The sequence below is a fragment of the Hippopotamus amphibius genome, chromosome 15, assembly GCF_030028045.1.
Source record: "Hippopotamus amphibius kiboko isolate mHipAmp2 chromosome 15, mHipAmp2.hap2, whole genome shotgun sequence".
In the NCBI taxonomy this organism is placed as follows: domain Eukaryota; kingdom Metazoa; phylum Chordata; class Mammalia; order Artiodactyla; family Hippopotamidae; genus Hippopotamus; species Hippopotamus amphibius.
Window position 1 is genome coordinate 61,296,237 of NC_080200.1, and position 18,928 is coordinate 61,315,164.

The window sequence follows — 18,928 nt, forward strand, 5'->3', positions numbered from 1 at the left end:
TTAGAAGCGTGGAGGTGGCCTTTTACACATCTTATTTTCTTAATTCTTAAAACAATAAAGTGTGTCTGAGAAGCTCAAGGATGGTGTCTTTTTGAAAGCTCTAATTTTGAAGAACCAATCAGTGTTAGGAAGATGGAATAATGTGACAGATTGGAAGATGCCGGGGAAGAGAAGCAGCATCTTTCAGAAGGTCAGCATCCTAGGGATGCCACTGGGGTGCTGCCTGGTGGTTCCCGGGTGAGACACATCGAAGACACCTCATAAACACTTGTTGCTGTGATTTGATTTTTCCAGGAGTAACATCCTGGTTTACCGGAAACTCGGACCACTGTGTGTGAGGTCTCTGGAGATAATTACACACTTGACATAGTTTAATAAACCCCACCATCTGTGCAATATTAGATTCTCATTTTAAAAGCTTTGGTCAAGAGACTCTGAAATGTTGTCCCTTCGTGATTGCCTGGCAGTGACTCATGAAAGGCCAGTCTTTATGCAGAAGACGTGGGAACAGAGGAGCAAGGGCAGGAAGGGACTCTCCCGGGAGAGAAGGATGGAGAGAGAAGAGAAGGGAGGGGACAGAAGTTGGAGGGCGTGAGTGAGACGTAGCAGCCCGTGTTCTGAGAACATTCAGGAACTGGACCCAGAGCCCAGCTGAGTTACGTGGAGCAATTGCAGGTTTCTTCCCTGACTTCCCATTGGATTTACACCCAGAGATTCTGGTCCAACTGGTTGGGGGGGTGTATTCTAGCATCAATGTATTTGTAAGTATTCCAGGTAACTAATTCTGATGGGAAGCTAGGATTGGAAATCTCTGAGGGTGTCAAGAGCTGGACAGTGATTTTATTTGACAGGTCTGAAAGGTGGGCCATCCCCTCTGTTACCTTCCCAGCACTCAGCTGAGACATCCATTGAGCAGTCCCCCTCTTATTCTAGTTTCACTTCCTCACTCAGTGAAGAGCTCCTTACATCCAGAAAGTGTGCTGTGACTTGTGTTTCTGTCCCCAGTGTCTGGCACAGGGCTCTGCACATGGAAGATACTAAGTTTGATGAAAAGAATCAGGTGACTCAGACAGGAAACAAACAGGCCAGTGGGCTGGAGCTGGGGAACCCTGCAGAGGGTGTGAACCATTAGCTGAAAGGTAAACTGTGGCTTGACTGGGAAGAGGCGCTTGGACACTAGTGAAGGAAAGTGAGCTTTATCCTAAAACTCTGAGTTCCCCAGATTCCCCAGTTTAATAATCACCAGCTATGCTTGCAAATATGGATTCCTAGACCCATCCACTGAAAATTCAGGTTCAAAAGGTCCAAGGTCAGGTTTTGGGATCCCTAGGTTCTCAGGTGAGTTAGGTTAAGGGTAAACAAGTTTATGAAGTACTGCCCTTGGGTATGGAAGCTGGGAAAGGCTCTGGGGCAGAAGAGTAGCATGCCTGCGCTCAGAATGGGTGAGGTGCAGTTGACTAAGCTCAGAATGTGAGTGGCCTCATTGAGGAGCATGGAGAACAATGTGAGGTCAGCCCGTAGTATGAGCACAGAGTAGCTGCCGTAGTGCCAGCACACACGCTTAATCTCCACTTCTTTCAACACATCCTGCATTGGCAGCTTAGTTGCTTTCAACCCATCCAATCTTTAAGGAAAACTAAACCTCTTTTTGTTTGCTTCCTCGAGTCCAAGTTCAGCTTTTCCTGTTCTGGGCCCAGTTAAAGAATCATGGAATTCCCAGGGGAATCCTCTAATTACAGCCCATCATTTTAGAAATGAAGACATGAAGGGTTAACAGGGCTCAGTCCCCAGGTCTGACAGGCAGCAAGGGGCTGGGGTGCGAGGTATGTGTGCAAGATTGTTGGGGGCATTTGAGATGGAGCAAGGATGCCCATCAGGAGAAGGGCGCTCTCCTCACATCCTGCCCCGAGCCAACCCCACAGACTAATGGAGAAGACCTTGGGGCGGGGCTATGCTGGCCCGACAAATCATCCTCTGTGCAGAGTTTCTTCCTCTGCCTTCCTTCTTGGTCATTTCTGGGTGACTCGGTGTTTAAGTAAAACCTCATCTATTTTAATCAGGGATTCTTCAATATCAGTAATTGCTCCTCTAAAACACAGCTAATTTTTAAAAAAAGGAAGGAAGGAAGGAAGAAAAAAGGAAAAGGGAGGGAAAAGGAAGGAAAAAAGATGAGAAAGAAAAAGAAATCAAGACAGATCTCATTCTTGAAACTGTCCCATATGCCTTGAGCAGGTCACATCCTCACGAGGATGTCTCTGTAGGGAAGACGCTGCCAGGATATAGTGCTTAATTCCCTGCCTTCAAGTTGCGGGTCCCCTTAACTATAAAGTACCAGTGACATGGAGTAAGGGAAGCGGGAAAGACAAGAGCCAAAAGAACAAACATAAAAATCAACAGGTCTACATACACGTACTGACGTGTGTTGAGCCATGTACATTTATGACTTTACCTGTTTGTGTGAAAAGCTACATGTGCTGTGGAATGAGACATGGAAAGTCATCCTTTCAATTTCTTTATGTAGCAAGTGCCCCAGCTTCACCTCGGGAAATGATCAGCCTCAAAGAAAGGAAAACAGACTACGAGTCCACCGGCAGCAACGCAACGTACCACGGAGCTAAAGGGGAACACACTTCCAGGAAAGACACCATGACAGGTGAGCTCGGCTGTGCGTGATTCCTCTGCAGAGCTGGTGACGGGGCCTGGGACAGGGCAGAGGGCTGGGACATCAGGCTTCAGCCGTGCTTAGCAGCTCAGCAGGACGTGAGAGCTTGACGGCAAAGATTCCCAGGGATTGGCGATGAGGAGATTAAACCAGAGGTTTAGAAACCGAGCCTCTTATTCCTGGAATAGCTAAAAGAAAATGTTCTCTGCACACATTTTATCTTCAGTCTTTCTTTTCCTATCCCTTTCCTTCTCAATTGCCCAATTCATGATATTTTCTCAAATTAAAGAACGAGGTCACCATAGATTTCTTCTTAGTTGGCATAACCCAAGATGGTGGGCGATGTATAGCCAAGCTTTGCCCATTAGGAATGGGGAAGAGAAGGATGGGGAAAGGAGGAGAGGGGAGAGGAGGAGAGAGGAGGGGAGGGGAGGGGAGGAGAGGATTTCAGGGAAACCCCCAGAACAGCTGTTGACATTTTCCCCTCTTAACATGAAACCACTCTCTGGCCATGACAAACTCCCAGGAAGATTCATTAGAACCGCCAACCGCGATTTCCCTAAGGAGGCATGGATCTTTCCTGCCCTTCATCCTTCACTCCCCCAGTCACACCCATTGGCTCATCAGCTGGAACTCTCTGGAGGCCAAAATGGGTTGCCATCACCACCCGGCATGCCCAGCCCAGCCTGGCTAATGACCAGCCTTGACCTCAACTCTCCTCTTACTCTGTACAGCTCTCCTTGGGGTGGGGTTCAATGTCCACATTCATCATCCCCTCCAGGCCTCCCCACACCTCCTCCCACCCTGGTTTGCCCCTCCTGCAGGAGCAGGATTTGATGGTATTGACCGGTGGTTATGCCTTGAAAGCAGAGCTGCTGGAACCAGCAGGATCTCTAACTGGGGATTCCACACCCTTCTTTGCCACATGGATGTGGAGATGGGCCTCTCCTGAAAACAGACCATAAAGACTTCAACAGAACAGGGTCAGATTAAGGCATTCATAAAACTGCGGTACAAGGGTGCAATCCTAAACAGACACTGAGACCCTCTTATCAGAAGAATCTTAAAAGCATGAGGTACGTTTCCTTGATATTATTTAGGTGTACACCTGCAGCAGGGAAGCAGAATACACAGATTGGGTAATTTATTAACATGTCTTCTGGACCCAGGATGTCTAAGATAAATGTTTCTAATGGTGACTGTATTTACCCCAGAGGCAGTGTTTTCCATGGTAACTCTCCCTGGCTGCAGAAAGGAAAGCATCGTAAACAAATGCTCGTGGTCCCCACCCCCAGCTCAGCGCCCTGCCTCCACATACACACTCCACCAGGGAATGCCTCACCCTCACGCCTGAAACATCCCCTGAATAAGAGAACTGAATGCACTGCATAGGACATACCATCTTGTTTTTTTTTTTTTTTTTTTTTTTTTTTTTTTTTTTTTGGCCAAGCCCTTTGGCGTTGTGGGATCTTAGTTTCCCGACCAGGGATCTAACCTATGCCCCCTGCAGTGGAAGCACAGACTCTTAACCACTGGACCACCAGGGAAGTCCAACATAGGACATACCTTCTGCTTCTCAGTCTCTGGTTCTTTTTGCCCCCATAAATCTTGCCCCCTGGTGTAGATGAGCATGGACAAAGAAGCTTATGAATCTGAATGCAGAGTCCCTAGAGTCGAGATAGTCAGCAGAGAATGTAATTTATCCTGATTACTCCAGAGCAATGGAGACACCAAATTCACCTGACCCATTCGTTTTTCAATCACTGTCGCCCTAGATAACCACATCACCAGCAGGCAAGGATGACAAATTGAGATTACAAGAATAATTGTGAAATTGACTGCACTATTATTATTTAAGTTGACCTTTTCTCTTTAACTCTCTTACCCAGGAGAATCATCCGAAAGGTTTTCCAGTGTGGGTGTGTTTGTGTTGAAATCGTTCCAATGGTATAGGAGCCTGCACTGCACACATCAGAAAATCAAAAATAAAATCTAACATGTGTCTAGATGTTTAATCTTCCTAGAAGATGGCAGGGATCTTGACAGCTGCAGCATTAAGATATATGTAACTTTTCAAACTTATTTAGAGGCTCACACACTTTGCTCTAACGTACTTAAAAATGCAATTCAAAACTACGCTATCAATCATGTAGCAAACCTAGAAGAACATTGAGATCGTTATTGAATAATACGCTTATACAAGAGGGTTCCCTTTAAGGCAACAAGTTCTGGGTAAAAGTTGGTATTATCACAGGGATGGTGATGGTGGTGCTGATGGAGGAGGTGGTGGTGGTGGAGGTGGTCATGGGGGAGTGCTGGTGATGGGGGAGGTGGGGGGGATATTGGGAGTGAGGGTGGTGGAGATAGTGGTGTCGGTGGTGAGGCTGGTGGGTGTGTTTGTCCCTGTCTATGATGGTATGAATAACGCCCCAGCCAAGCTGGGTGGAAATCAACATTTCATGTAGGAGTAGAAATGATGAAATGCCAACCTCTGTTCTCCTTCTCTTTAGCAAATACCCATCCTTCCAGCATTTACTTGCAGATCAGATTTCTTGGAACCTCCATATCCAAAGCAGTACTTTTTCTCATTCAGTACATCCGGGGGGCATTTAAAGTTCAGTGCACTGAAAAAAATTCTGAAAAACTGCCATCCTCCTTGTCTCTAAGGCATCAGAGGATGTCTTATACCATTTTCCCCAAAGGAAACATTCCCTCTGCTGTGGGAAAACCATGGGAAACTTCACCCTCAAAATGCAACATACAGAAGCTTTAAAGTGAAAAGCGGGTCCCTGCCTGGGTCGCTTTCTCCTCTCCTGAGCTCTCGGAAATGCAGGTCCATCTGGGCTTGTGTTCCAGGCTCCTCCCTGCGCCCCCCACCCCCACCCCGCCTATCTTCTCTGTATTCATTTTCTAGCTTAGATGGAGTCTGGTCTCTTAAAAAATGTCTTCTCTCCTTAGTGTCTCTCTGCCACTAAGGAGCCCTCGGAAAGCCAAAGTCAGCTGTTCATTCAGGCATGCAGCGCAGTTATAGCTATTTCTCGCGGTCATGGTTCCCTCCGAGCAGTACGTGCTCAGAAGCACGCATCAGAGGAGGGCTGCGTGATCCCAGCAGCTACACAGCCTGACTTTACAATTCCCCCCAGGGATTTTGCCCTCCCACCTGAGCTTCCCCAAAACCTTAACATCCAGTGGTCAATTCTGTTTCTGTCAGTATCTCTCTTACGCCTTTTAAAGCCACTCATCTTCAATATATTGATTTAGTTGGAAATCGGGGCCCATACCAAAAAATAAAGGCACTTCCCTACGAGTCGACTCTTTGCTCAGACACATACAAGGCAGAGCACCCCCGAAGATACGTGCTTCACGTGTCTGGAGAGGCCACAAGTTCAATCTCAGCTGCACAGTCTCCTTTAAACAGGTGAACTGGGCCAAAGAGCAGGAGGAAAGAACTTTCAGTAGAAATTTCTTTAGCTCAGAAGCCACAAGCATGACAGGGAGGGAGGCCAAAGCTATAAAAATGCATGTTCTACGCCCCCCCCCCAAAAAAAATGCATTTTATTCTGAGTAACAGAAAAAAAATTTCACTTGTCCTTGAAGTGACATTTTCCATCAGCGGATTATAGCTCTGAAAGCAGATTTTTCTAAGGTTTACTCATTCACTCATTCATTCAGCAAACAAAGCACTCACTCTGAGGGCATCCCTCAAGATCAGGCACTGCCCCAGATGCTAGGGAAACCTACAAAGGTGGCAGGACAGATCTCTGTCCTCACGGAGCTTCTTATTTCCTAGGTGAAGGGAGGTAATATACAAGGTAAACAATGGAACAAACTCACTAACAAGGTAATGGCACATGGTGTTGAGTGTGATGGAGAAGATAAACGGGGTAATGAGATAGAGGGCCCCAGGTGAGCGGGGTAACTTTAACTAACATGGGCAAAGAGGAGACATTTGAACTGAAACCCAAATAGCAACAAGGAGAGGTAGTCCAGAGTCTGGGGCAAGCAAGTTCCAGGGAGAAGGATCAGGAAGTCCAATATCCCTGAGGCAAAATAAACTTGGATGCTTAAGCCAGGAAGGAGGGTCAGCACAGCTCCCTGAACCAGGGAAGAAGAGCGGGAAATGCTGCAAGAAGTCAGGTCGGGGTCAGATCACACGGAGCCTCGAAGACCGTAATGAGAGCTCAGCTTTTACCATAATCACAGCGGGCAGGGCACTGAAGTTGACGTAATCCAGTCTGTCTAACATGATGATCACTCAGCTGTTGGGAACAGCATGGATGGAGGAGCAGGTCAGGCAGAGGGGAAGCTGGGCCCTCGAGGAGGTTGCTATAGCAGTGGTCCAGGCAGGGAATGGTGGTTTCCGCAGTGATGCAGAGACAGGAGTGATGGGCGTTCAGCTATCAGAGTGGTCTTTAAAATGGGAAATGGGCTCTCAGCTCTCACATTCTAAGCAAAATTTCTTAAGAGGGGTTTTATTGCACAGCTATTATGTGCTTTTAGTAATACTCATGGGTGGAATGACGGCCTGTACCTGTGAGCAGTAGATGTTGTGTCATCCTATTTCATGATCCCATAGATACTGGAAGCAAAAGATAAATTTTCTTGATATCTAGAATGTGTTCTACCCCGCTGACACGCGACAGGCAATGTTTCCCAGAGCTTTCTTAAACCAGGACCTTTTAGCAGCTATGAGGGGAGTCTTGCCCTGAGCCTTTCCTCTGGGCCTGTAGCAGGAGCCTCGAGGGCCCCAGGTGAGGAAGCAGGCAAGTAGGCATCTTGCCCAGGACTTTGGAAGCTGCTGGCAACCAGAGGAGACCTTCCTTTGCTTTAGACCACAGGCTGGTCACAAGACAGAGTGGGGGCTTCCATCTCTGTGCTGAACAGGACTCCGAAGCCCCAGCCTCCCAGACGTGCAGGGCAAAGGCAGGTGGTGCTTCCTGCCAGTCCTTCAGGCCATTGAGAAATGAACTGTCTCAAAGATGATGAAGCACTTCTGTGAGCTCAAAATAGAAATTTCATTCTTGTCATCCTCCAGCTAAAAACTAGGTCGCCAATCCAGATTCCTGCATGCTTCAGTGCAGGTGACAGGCTTTATTATCTGCCAGTTTGCACCAGAAAAGAAGGCCGTAGAACTGGCAAGATGACCATCTGTTTGCTTTACCTGCCTTGACCCTGTCTACAAGCTGAACGTTATTGCAAGAGGCTGACATGCTATGGGGATTTTACAGAATAACTGTTCTTTCTTAATATCTGTACGTAAAATGAAGTGTTCAGGGCTAAAGAACTTCCTCCACTTGGAAAATGGTCCATGAAGACACCAGGCTTTGTCAGGTCAAAACTGGCCTCGAGAACCATCATTCCTCATTTGAGGTCTTGCATTCTTTGCTAATACTTTTGCTTCCCTTTTGCTTTCAGCTCAAAGTACTGGAATTTCAACTTTGTATAGGAATTCATATGGTGCACCCGCTGAAGACATCAAACATAACCAGGTAAACGAGCTGTAGCACATTGGTGTTCATGTCTCCCTTTGACTCCTGTGAACTATCTTGGAATTGTAAAAAATAAGTTAGCTTCTATTCAACATGCATAAAAAATGGAAACAGAAACTAATATTCCCCACTGCTCTTCACTCACCTGTGACACAGCCTACGTGTGGGTGGTGGCGGTCATCAAAACAGCCTCCGATTTGAAAGCAATCTTTATTTCACTCTGACCACATGCTTTATCTGATGGTAGAAGGCAGATTTTCTACTGTGATGCAAAACCAGAAAGAAAGCCCCAAATATCCACGTGTAAGATGCTGGGTAGTAGACAGATTGTCTAATTACTAGGCATGGATTAAATAGCTCCTGTAACACAACCAATTCTCATTCGGAAGAAAGCATTCGTTATACAGGACAGCTACCAGTAAGATAGACACATCAAGTTCAATGTGAACACCTGAATAGAAGGCATTGTGTTGTGCCTCACTGCTCAGGCAAGTAGGGGAACCAGAAAGATGAGCGTCACCTGGGAGCTTGTTAGAAACACAGAAGAAATGCTTCTCTGGCCCCTTAATCCTAACCCTAACCCTAACCCTAACCCATTCAGGGTCTTGTGCATCAGAGTTGCATTTTATCAAGGTGTCTAGGTGATGTGTGTGGATGTTCAAGTTTGAGGAGCCCTGGCTGGTAGATACTTAAAGAATCCATCTGTGTTTGTGTGTGTGTTTTATTTAGCAAATATTCTTCAAAGGCTCATTTTCTCTGTGGTTCTGTGGAACTATAAAAGCAAGAGGGCACCGCCTCTGCTCCTTTACTAATAGGTAACTTCATACTTCTCTTTCCCCTTGGTGGTCATCACAGAAAGACTGACGTTCTTTATAACTCTTGGCTACTGGTAATCGTTGCCAGAACTGGCTTCTGCTGATGCTCTCCGTTCCCGCCGTGTGTCAGGAAAGTTGTACTGAAAACATAAACCTGAAAGCTGTTTGCTTGATCACAGTAACCAGATGAAAGTAAAGAAGGAAGGGAAATGTGCTGTTCTTGAACAGTTCTCACCACCCAGCAGGGCAGCATCTTTGAAGAGGAAAGGGACTCCCTTCCAGCAGGTAGAATGTCTGGTGCAAGACTGTTTCTAAGGGAAGAAGGAGGAAGACACAGTTCTGGCCTTTGCTAAAAGCAAAGAAGCCAGTGAATAAATAAATAGGGGCATGAGCTCTAGACAAGTGGTCACCAGGGGTGGCCCCCAACTATTCGCAGGGCAACATAAAGGAAGATGGAAATGCCAATTCTATTAATGGAAACCAACTCTTTTTCTTTTAGCAAATATCAGGTACAGTAAGCCAAAAGCCTCCAGCTCTTACAGGTATTTGTTAGGATGTGATAGGACCCTGGTTTTGCATCCAAGAGCATAAGATTAGTCCCCAGTTTCCATGGGTCAAGAGAAGCTCATCACCAGAATCAGCCTTTCTTTCCAGGGAATCCCACTATTGTTGGCAATAAAGACACACCCTGGTGTGGCCCAGGGGTCCTTGGCATCTCACAGTGTGGCTACAGTAGGTTCCAACGGACTGCTTGCGATTTAAATTTAGAGGACAGTCCACAATGGTTCTAAGAGGCACATTTTTTTCACCCAAGCCTATTCTGAGCATTTAAGAAAATTGGAATTAATGCACCAAGATAGCACCCTGGCCTTAAGAGAGTGAGCACAGCCTATTGTATGTAGCCTTTTGCCCAGGAGACCCTAGAATGAACTGGACTTAACCTTGGTGTGAAACATCAAGGCCACAGTGTCTCGGGCGAATGTGCTGAAACTCAGTCTGGATGGAGAGCAAGCTCCGAGGCACGTGTCAGCCCGGGGGAGATGTTGCAGGCCAGCCCCCAGCGGAGCAGAGTCCTGTGGCCACAGCTCCGTGCCATCATTACTCCCTGAGCCGGTCCAGCCAGGGGAAGCGGGCAACTGGACTGTTAACTCCATTCCAGTATCAAGGAACATTTTTGAAATGTCCATCAAAGAGAATTGTTTTTTTACCTAAAAAAAATTTCCAAGAAAATCATTATGACACTCCAATGACTTGAGAAGAGAATAAACCTTTTTACTTATTTTGGACTCTGTTATTGGAATACACTTTGACTCTACTTGCAGCCTTCTCTTTTGGGAGTTAGGTAAAGAAAGACCGTCCTAACCATTCAAAAGAGATGTCCAGGCACTTCCCTGGTGGTCCAGTGGTGAAGAATCCACCTTCCAATGCAGGGGACGCGGGTTCCATCCCTGGTCGGGGAACTAAGATCCCATATGCCGCGGGGCAACTAAGCCCACGCGCCACAACTACTGAGCCCTCACGCCCCAACTGGAGAGCCTGTGTGCTGCAAACTACAGAGCACACGCAGCCTGGAGTCCGTGTGCCACAACTAGAGAGAGAAAACCCGCACTCCACAACTAGAGAGAAGACCTCGAGTTACAAGGAAAAGCCTGCACGCCTCAATGAAAGATCCCATGTGCCACAACGAAGATCCCTCGTGCCACAACTAAGACCCAGCAGAGCCAAAAAAAAATTAAAAATAAATAAATATTTTTTAAAAAAGAAAAAAAGAGTTGGCCATTTGGTCCTCTTCCAGGTGGGTACTTTCTGGAGATGACCTTGGAAACAGCATCCATGATTTGGTTTCTCTGCCCATGTGGGCACGGTTGTCCCAGATGGCCTTTGTTTTTGGAACTTTCCTGGGCTAAAAGCCACCTCACAACCTCGTGGCTAGTAAATGGCCAGCTTGAAAAATTTAACCGGGAGGAATGTGCTGGGGTCCATTCAGTTTCAGTGTCGAAGCCGGGCCTCACGAGCTTTGCGGAGGAGTCTGGACAGAGATTCATCTTAGAGAAGAAGTGATTCGCCCAGGGAAACTGGGCGGATCTCTGGGACGAGGCAAAAGACAATGAGATCTGAAAATAAGGCAACAGCCCTGGATGCGTGGCCAAGCAAGGCAGGGGCCAGGGCAGGAGCTGGCAGCCAGCTTCCCCTGACCCATCAGAAAGGCAGCCAGGTGGCCGCTCAGCTGTGGCACACTCCACGTGACTACCTGCCACTCCCGTCTCAGTTTCAGCAAATTCCGAGCCTAAGGAGTCCTGAAAGAAACAACCCTTCGTGTGAAATAAGGGTTGCGATCCTTGGTTTTTATGTCTGGGGTCAGCAGGTCACAGACATCATTTTAAGAACTAAGTACTTAACTCTCCAAAAATCCTACTGAGCTTCTAGCAGTCCATCCCATACTCATAAAGAAAAAGAGCATATTTAACCGTATTCTGCTAGCAATAGGATTTTTGTTGACCAGTATTCAAATTATTACTAACAACAAAAACAGCATCTTGAGTTCCTCAGTCTGGCTGGTCAGGGCAGGTAAAATTATCCCCAGAGCTGAGGAAATTGGGATTCAAGGAGGGTAAGGGTTCACCGCCGGTCCCTTGAAGAAGCTAGGAAGAGGCGGAGACTCCAGCCTGGTTCTTGTGCCCTCTTGTCCCACGTACCCTCCTCTATACCAGTGGTTCTCAAATTTGAGCATGAGTCAGGATCCCCTGGAAGACTGTTAGACACAGATTCCTGGGCCCCGACCCCAGAGGTTCTGATTCAATAGGTCTAGGATGACACCCAATAATTTGTACCCCTAACAAGTTCCCAGGCGGTGCGAATGCTCCTGGACTTGGGACCACACTTTGAGAAGCACCCTTCCTTGAGAAGCCTCTTCATTGTATAGTAACACTCCGAGTCTCCAGCTTTCACTGCGAGGTGGACTTTGAAGATCTATAGTGGGCAGCTATTTCCCTTGTGTTAAGAATACATTCAGTTTGTGGGCAAACTCAGTAGGGAATGAAGAAGTCTACCATCACTGGGCTACAGGGGTGAGAGATGGAGAAGGAGCACTGTCCTTCACGAGGTAAACTAAACATTCTGCTGTTGAGGAAAATGTCAGCAGGGATGACTTTATGGGAGCAGGAGCCACAGGACTGGATGCCAAGTGCGTGGACCCCAGTGATGGCTACGTGAGCCAGCTGGTGGCACTTTCTCTTCCCAGAGAGGATGCTGCCTTAAGGCAGAGCAGGCAACAGCCTCAGGATCCTTGGATGTGCCGGGGCTTCTCCGGACCACAACAGAGTCAGACTCAGAATACACTACTGCTGAATGTGAGCATCCTTCCACCTCCTTCACAGAAGTCTGCTTTGTCCACACTGTGTGATGTAAAAAAAAAAAATGCATTTATTTTAGTTCCTCTATGGGGAAGGCTGGTATTGGGGAGTGTTTCATCTGCTGGAACACTGTCAGAGAGTCTCTTAAGGTAAATGATAAAATATAGCCAACATACCTCTGCGGTGAGTGCATCTTACCAGCCGACATCGGTACCACTGGGCCAGTGGGCAGATTTCACCCCTTCATACACAGCTGTGTCACCATCAGCCATCCTGGGTGGTTCGTTCGCACAAACTCTCAGAAATGCAGAGCTCAACCTTCGAAGGGGTTGATATGGGACTTTATGAACAATACAAATCAACTGAAGAAGGTAGTTCCTCAAGAAAAGAGACTAAAATAAGCTTGTGCCCAACTCCAAAATGTCCACCAGCCAGAGAGAACATAGCAACAATAAGAAATTTGAAACAGGTGTGTCAAAGAAAAAAAGAAAGAAGGAGCCACCAGGAAACCACGAGCCTTGTGGGTAACTTCCCCTGCAGACCTCCCGAGCTCTGGCACTGCCTCCGCTGGCCACTGAGACCAGCACAGGGAAGTCAGGCCTCTTCTTGGTCTCCTTTGTCCACATCCTCCCTTCTTATCAAGCGGTTTGGAGTCAACTCAGTGAGGCTGGAGCCCCGAGGTGCAGCCACCTCGGCTCAACTGAGACTGTGCTCCTGTCTCAAAGAGAACGTGGACTTTGGGGTCAGCCAGGTGTGCAATCAATTCCCAGCCTCACCCCACCATAAGCCATGGCATCCTGCACAAGTTTCTTAACTTCTCGGACCTTCAGTTTCTTCATCTCTAAAGTGGGCATTGGATGGATAAATGGATGGATGGGGAGAAAGAAGGAAGGAAGAGAGGAAGGAAGGGAGAAACTGAGAAAGAGAAAGCGTGGAGGGAGAGAAGGAGATAGATTAGATAGATAAATAGGTACATGATAGATGGATAAATGGATGGATGGATAGATATACACAGACATAAACATGGATACATATATGTATACATACATACATGTATGTACATATACAAGATTAAACAAAGAAGAATTTGTTAAATGTTGAATATAGTGCCAACTGAAATAGAAACAGTAAATTCTAGTCCCCTCCCTGTGTAATTTTTCCAAACCTCCCAACTCTAACCTTTTGTCTGCTCCACACTTGGGTAGCAGCACCACATTGGGGTGGAGAAGTTCAACGTAGCACCCAGCGTTTTAAAGACCAGCAAAGGACACCTTAGCCTATCCTAGCAATAGGGTGGACCTGGTCTTAGCAACGTTTAATTGCAGATGTTGATGTTCCAAGTGTCCCCCTCAAGCCCAGGCTCTTAAGCTAACACATGTTTACGCTCTGCGGACTTTCACAGGTAGACAGAAACCTCATTCTTTCAGCCACCACTGTCTGGAAATGTGAGACCTCCTGGATGGCAGCTATGATGAAGTTCACCACCTCTTTGAAGAGCAAGTCAATAACTAGTGTAAATCAATTACATAGAAAAGACAGAGTTTCGCTTACTTGAGAGAAGAATTATGGGCAGACTATTAGAAGCATTCATTTACACACAACGTGCTAATTACAAATCATTATCTATTAACTAAGGCCAATTTCTAGAGGATGTTTCCAGGCTGAACCTTAGTTAAATTAGTAGGGAATTACCTAGTCCACTGGATATTGATCAAATTGTGCTTCTTTAAGAGTGTCCCATCATTCCCACCAGACCTCCCCCGCAGTCATTGCATGGGAGGAGCTTTGTGGATGCCATTATGCAGTGGCTGTGGGGATAGTCCTTCCCCCACGCCTTGGGGGAATCCTCACTTTGGGGTCATGATGTTTAGGAAGGGACCCCAGAGGCAGTGGGAAGGGGATAGCTAGGCCCCCACATATAAATGCTAATTATCAGCCTATGAACACTGTGTGTTTTACTGTCCTTAAAGACAAGCAGAAGGAACTAATTCTAGACTTCACGTATCCTGAAGACTCCTGTGGTCCTTTTAGCCCCTCAAGGCCCCTTACATCAGACAGTAACCTGCAGAGGACAGGAATGGAAATGGGGAGCACCAAAGTGGGCTGGGGGACATTGGACAATTCTGAAGACCCCTCTCCCCTAACCAAAGGCTTCATAATCCCACATTATTCTCAAGTCCCATCAATTCTGAATTGAACCAAGTTAGGAAACATTTGGTGCTCCAGAGTGTAGACTGTTTGGAGTGGATTCCCTCTTTTTCTTATGTGCTTCTCTGTGTATCGTTCTAAGGCTGTGGTACCTGGTCACTTAGGCAGGTGTGATGGAATGGCCCTATTACCGAGAAGCCGCCATCCTCCAGAGAGGTATTGATCACAGCCCTCTGAGCTGGCAGGAAGATGCTCAAGTGACCATTAGACCTTGTACATCTTCACTTTCTCTTTGTCTGGGATTACAGCACCTAGGGGTGATGGAGAAAATGCAGGAAAGATGAATATTAACTACTTGTATTCTATAGCATCTAGGGTATACCTCTTTAATTTAGAAAAGGTTAACTAGTAAAATGGCTCAGCTGTTGTGGCAGTTTTGGCAATTTCTCGATCAGTTAAACACAGAATTACCATCAGCTCCAACAATTCCACTTCCTCCAAAAATTGAAAGCAGGGAGTCAAACAGATACCGGTGCACCTATGTTCATGGCTGCATTATTCACAATAGTCAAAAGATGGAAATTACACGGGTTCATCAATGGGTAAACAAATGTGGTCTCTTCATACAATGGAATATCACAGCCTTAGAAAGGAAGGAAATTCTGTCACAGGCTACACCATAGATAAACCTTGAGGAGATTATGTTAAGTGAAAGAAGTCAGACACAAAAGGACAAATATTATATTATTCCACTTACTTGAGGTACCTAGACTAGTCAGATTCACAAAGGCAGACAGTAGAAAGATGGTTGCCACCAGCTGAGAAAAGGGGGGATGCGGAGTTATGCTTAATGGATACAGAGTTTTTGTGATGGTGAAAAAGTTCTGAAAGTGGATAGTGGTGACAGTAGCCCAGGCAACGATGTACTTAATGCTACTGAATTATACATAAAACGATTAAAATGGTAAATTTTATGTTATGTGTACTTTACCATAACAATAATTAAAAAATATAAAGGTTATCTAGAATGATAGCTCATGGACTCAGGAACCAACTTGTAAAAGGAAAGTCAATCAGGAAAAGTACGGGTGACTGCGTGGAGGACGCTCAGAGCCTGGACTTTGAGGGAGGGTTGAGTGCATCGGCTGCGGGGGAGGGGGGAGGAGGGCGGGTCAAAGGCAAATGCGCTAACCCAGGTGGATCTCCTTTTCTGGGCAGGTTTCAGCACAGCCAGTCCCCCAGGAGCCCAGCAGAAAAGATTATGAGACCTACCAGCCGTTTCCAAATTCCACGAGAAACTACGACGAGTCCTTCTTCGAGGACCAGGTCCACCACCGCCCTCCGGCCAGCGAGTACACCATGCACCTGGGACTCAAGTCCACCGGCAACTACGTCGACTTCTACTCCGCTGCCCGTCCCTACAGTGAACTGAACTATGAGACGAGCCACTACCCCGCCTCCCCCGACTCCTGGGTGTGAGGCGGCGGCACCGGGAACAGTGCATGTGCATGCAGACCACAGACATTGCTATTTTTTTTTCCCCTGCAAATTTAGTTTCTTAAAGCCTGTTCCTTAGGGAGGCGGGGATAACCAGTAAGGAAACATTAAGAGCTATTTTAGAAAGCTAAGGGAATCGAACGTTAACTTGCAAGTCGATAGAAAGTGATCCTCAATCTGACATTGTACGACACCTTTCTAGTTCGGGGGCTGTAGTGTCTAAAAAGTGTTTTCCACTGAGTGTGGCTGAAGGCAGCACAGGAGGCGGTCGGGGCGATGGGCACGATGGTTATAAGCACAGGGGCGGCGTAGTTCACACACTTTAGAGGGACGGCTTCTCACGCTTTGTTTACTCTCCTCATCCGTTGTGATTCTAGGCTTCAAGTTGCATTGGGGTTCCTCTGTACAGCAAGATGTTTCTTGCCTTTTGTTAATGCATTGTTGTAAAGTATTTGATGTACATTACAGATTAAAGAAGAAAAGCGCATTGTGTATATTACACCAATGCCGCGGCGTTTCCTCATCTATGGTTCTAAATATTGCTTCAATTTCAAACTTTTGAAAGATGTATGGATTTCCAGTTCTTCTTTTCTTTTCTTCCTCCCAGTACGTTTTAACAGAAAAAAAAATGGGAAAAAAGGAATATTTAGCAGTATTGTTCGTTCTGATATGTGAATTTGTTTGTGGCAACTAAGCAAGGCATTCAGCAGTTTCTGGCAATTAACATCCGTCATTCCACACTCCTTGTCAACAAAGTGCTTTTTCACTGCCTAAAATTTTAGATGTAGATATTTGAAATAGATTTTTTCATTTATACCAGTTTTCTTTATGATGATACAGTGTTAAAAGAAAATAAATTACAATTGATCTGTCATCCATATTTGCTAAGAATGTCTATTTCCAAGGACCTATCTTACAAAATACGCATTCTTGCTCGTGTGTCTGTGCGTGTGTGGGTGTGTGTCCACGTATGTATAAAAATGACCTGTGTGAGATTTTATTTTGATAGGAGCTATTTCATTCGCTGTTCATCTTGTACAAACTTTGTCTTGGGTTTTTAGTATAAATGTACATCAGTTTGTTCCTTTTGTACTCTACCTATTCTTCTGACCATCTAGTGACTCAGGATATTAGGCCAGTGGAAGTAAAGTTATAGGATTTTCACACATTCACACATTCTTGGATACCAATCCTTTCTATGGGCCCATTTCCTTCCATGTTTTATGCCCTCAGAACATGATAAACCATGGCCAACTCAATAATTTCACTTTGGGGGCAATTACTTGAAATAGCCACAGAAAATGTAAACTGCTCGCCTCATTCCCCCCCAAACTTTTTCTGTTTATGTGGCAGGGAGCAGTAGACAATTATGGATTAGATGATTAAAACTGAACTTGAAGCTAATGGTAGAATAGCGGTTAACAGAGCTAAGAAGTAAGGCTAACCATTCAAAAGAACATGGGCTGTGGGTAAATTAGCTTTGCTCTTTAGATGCAAGTGACTGAGGCCAATAGGTGCCTAGTAAATGTTAACTGTTCTTGAAAAAATAAAACATTAAATAACAAAAGAGATTGGCTGCCATCTTCCTTTAAAACTTTCTCCCCTTTGCTCTATGTAGTTTAATTCAGCTCAAAAAGTCTAAAATTCATGGTTCTTTCTCCAAATTTAACAACCACCAAAAGATTTCTTGTTCATGCGTATTTGTGCAAATGAAAAGCTCATTGCCAGAATGGCGCAGTAGCAGATAGTTTCATATGAATTGTCCTACAATTACTTACAAGTTGGACCTTCTAACGCTGCTTACTATAGCAATACACATTTCTGGGTCCCCTCCCAGGGATGCTCCAGCCCCTACAGAGGGACAGAAATATGTAGCTTCGAGGACAGTGTTTCCACTTCATTCCTGTCATAGATTGAAACAGTAAAATTCATCAAGACAGAGATGTGGTATAGAAGTGATTTGTCTGCAATCAAATAGCTGGTTTAACTTTGCCAAAAGTAAACAATAGGACTCATTCCCTGGCTTGTGTAGTGACAGGGAAAGTTAATCTGTGTCAAAAAGTCCTTGTCCTAGTGGGAGCTTTATATTTCCTCTGTGACTTTGAGTCTATGCAGACCCAACATTTGTGACCCTTGAAGACCAAGGATGTCTCTGCTGCCTGTGATTCTTTGAAAGCACGTTTCACCAGGCTGACATGAGCAAATTCAGGCAGAAGCCTCTGGAATCAGAGTTAGAGCTAGGAGAAAGTCAATTAGAAATGTTCATAGTTACTCAAGTTGATTCTTTTATCCCTTTCATACACACACACACACACACACACACACAAAGTGAGAAGTAGGGAGAGAGAAATGACAGATGATGATGATGATGGTAGATGATAGGTAGATAGATGATAGATGATTGACAGATGATAGATAATAGATATAGATGATAGATGATGATAGAAAGATAGATGATGATAGATGATAGATAGATAGATGATGGATGGTAGATAATGCATGAGGTTTTTTCTGCAGTATGATGTGGCCTAATGCCAGCCCATCTCCTTGGCAATAAAGGTTGATCAACGGGTGATTTATTATTTGTAACAAGCCTGCATAGGACAAAAGCCCACAGTGGCAAGAAACATTGTTTTTGCTTTCATTGTGCTGAAGTGACCAAGTGTGACCCTGTTCCCCTAAGTGGCTGCCTCTTAGGTTTACAAGAGCCTCCAGATGTTGGATTTTCTACTGAAATGGGCATGGTGTTTTTCAGAGGAAAAGAGAAAAAAAGGAAAATAGAAAAATATTTTTTCCGCTCAATCATTATGGTGGACCACACATACATTTAATAGGATGCATTTAATAGGATGGAAATCCAAACATTATATATGAAAAAGGACCCATTTTCTTTGCACTTGAGAGCTTTGATCACCATGGCCTAATTAAGGAACGCAAACTATATCACTATGAATAAAATTAATT

The 18,928-nt window shown here is 45.5% G+C and overlaps 1 protein-coding gene across 1 annotated transcript in view; it reads left to right on the forward strand.

The window, feature by feature from the left end:
* Window positions 1-16,838, forward strand: part of CTNND2 (catenin delta 2) — an 805,106-nt gene extending 788,268 nt beyond the window's left edge. The window contains exons 20-22 of the mRNA XM_057710226.1: window positions 2,522-2,653; window positions 8,078-8,151; window positions 15,686-16,838. Of these exons, the coding sequence (XP_057566209.1) occupies window positions 2,522-2,653; window positions 8,078-8,151; window positions 15,686-15,946 (467 nt within the window). The 3' untranslated portion in view covers window positions 15,947-16,838. The remainder of the gene's footprint in view (window positions 1-2,521; window positions 2,654-8,077; window positions 8,152-15,685) is intronic.
* Window positions 16,839-18,928: the final 2,090 nt, after the last annotated feature.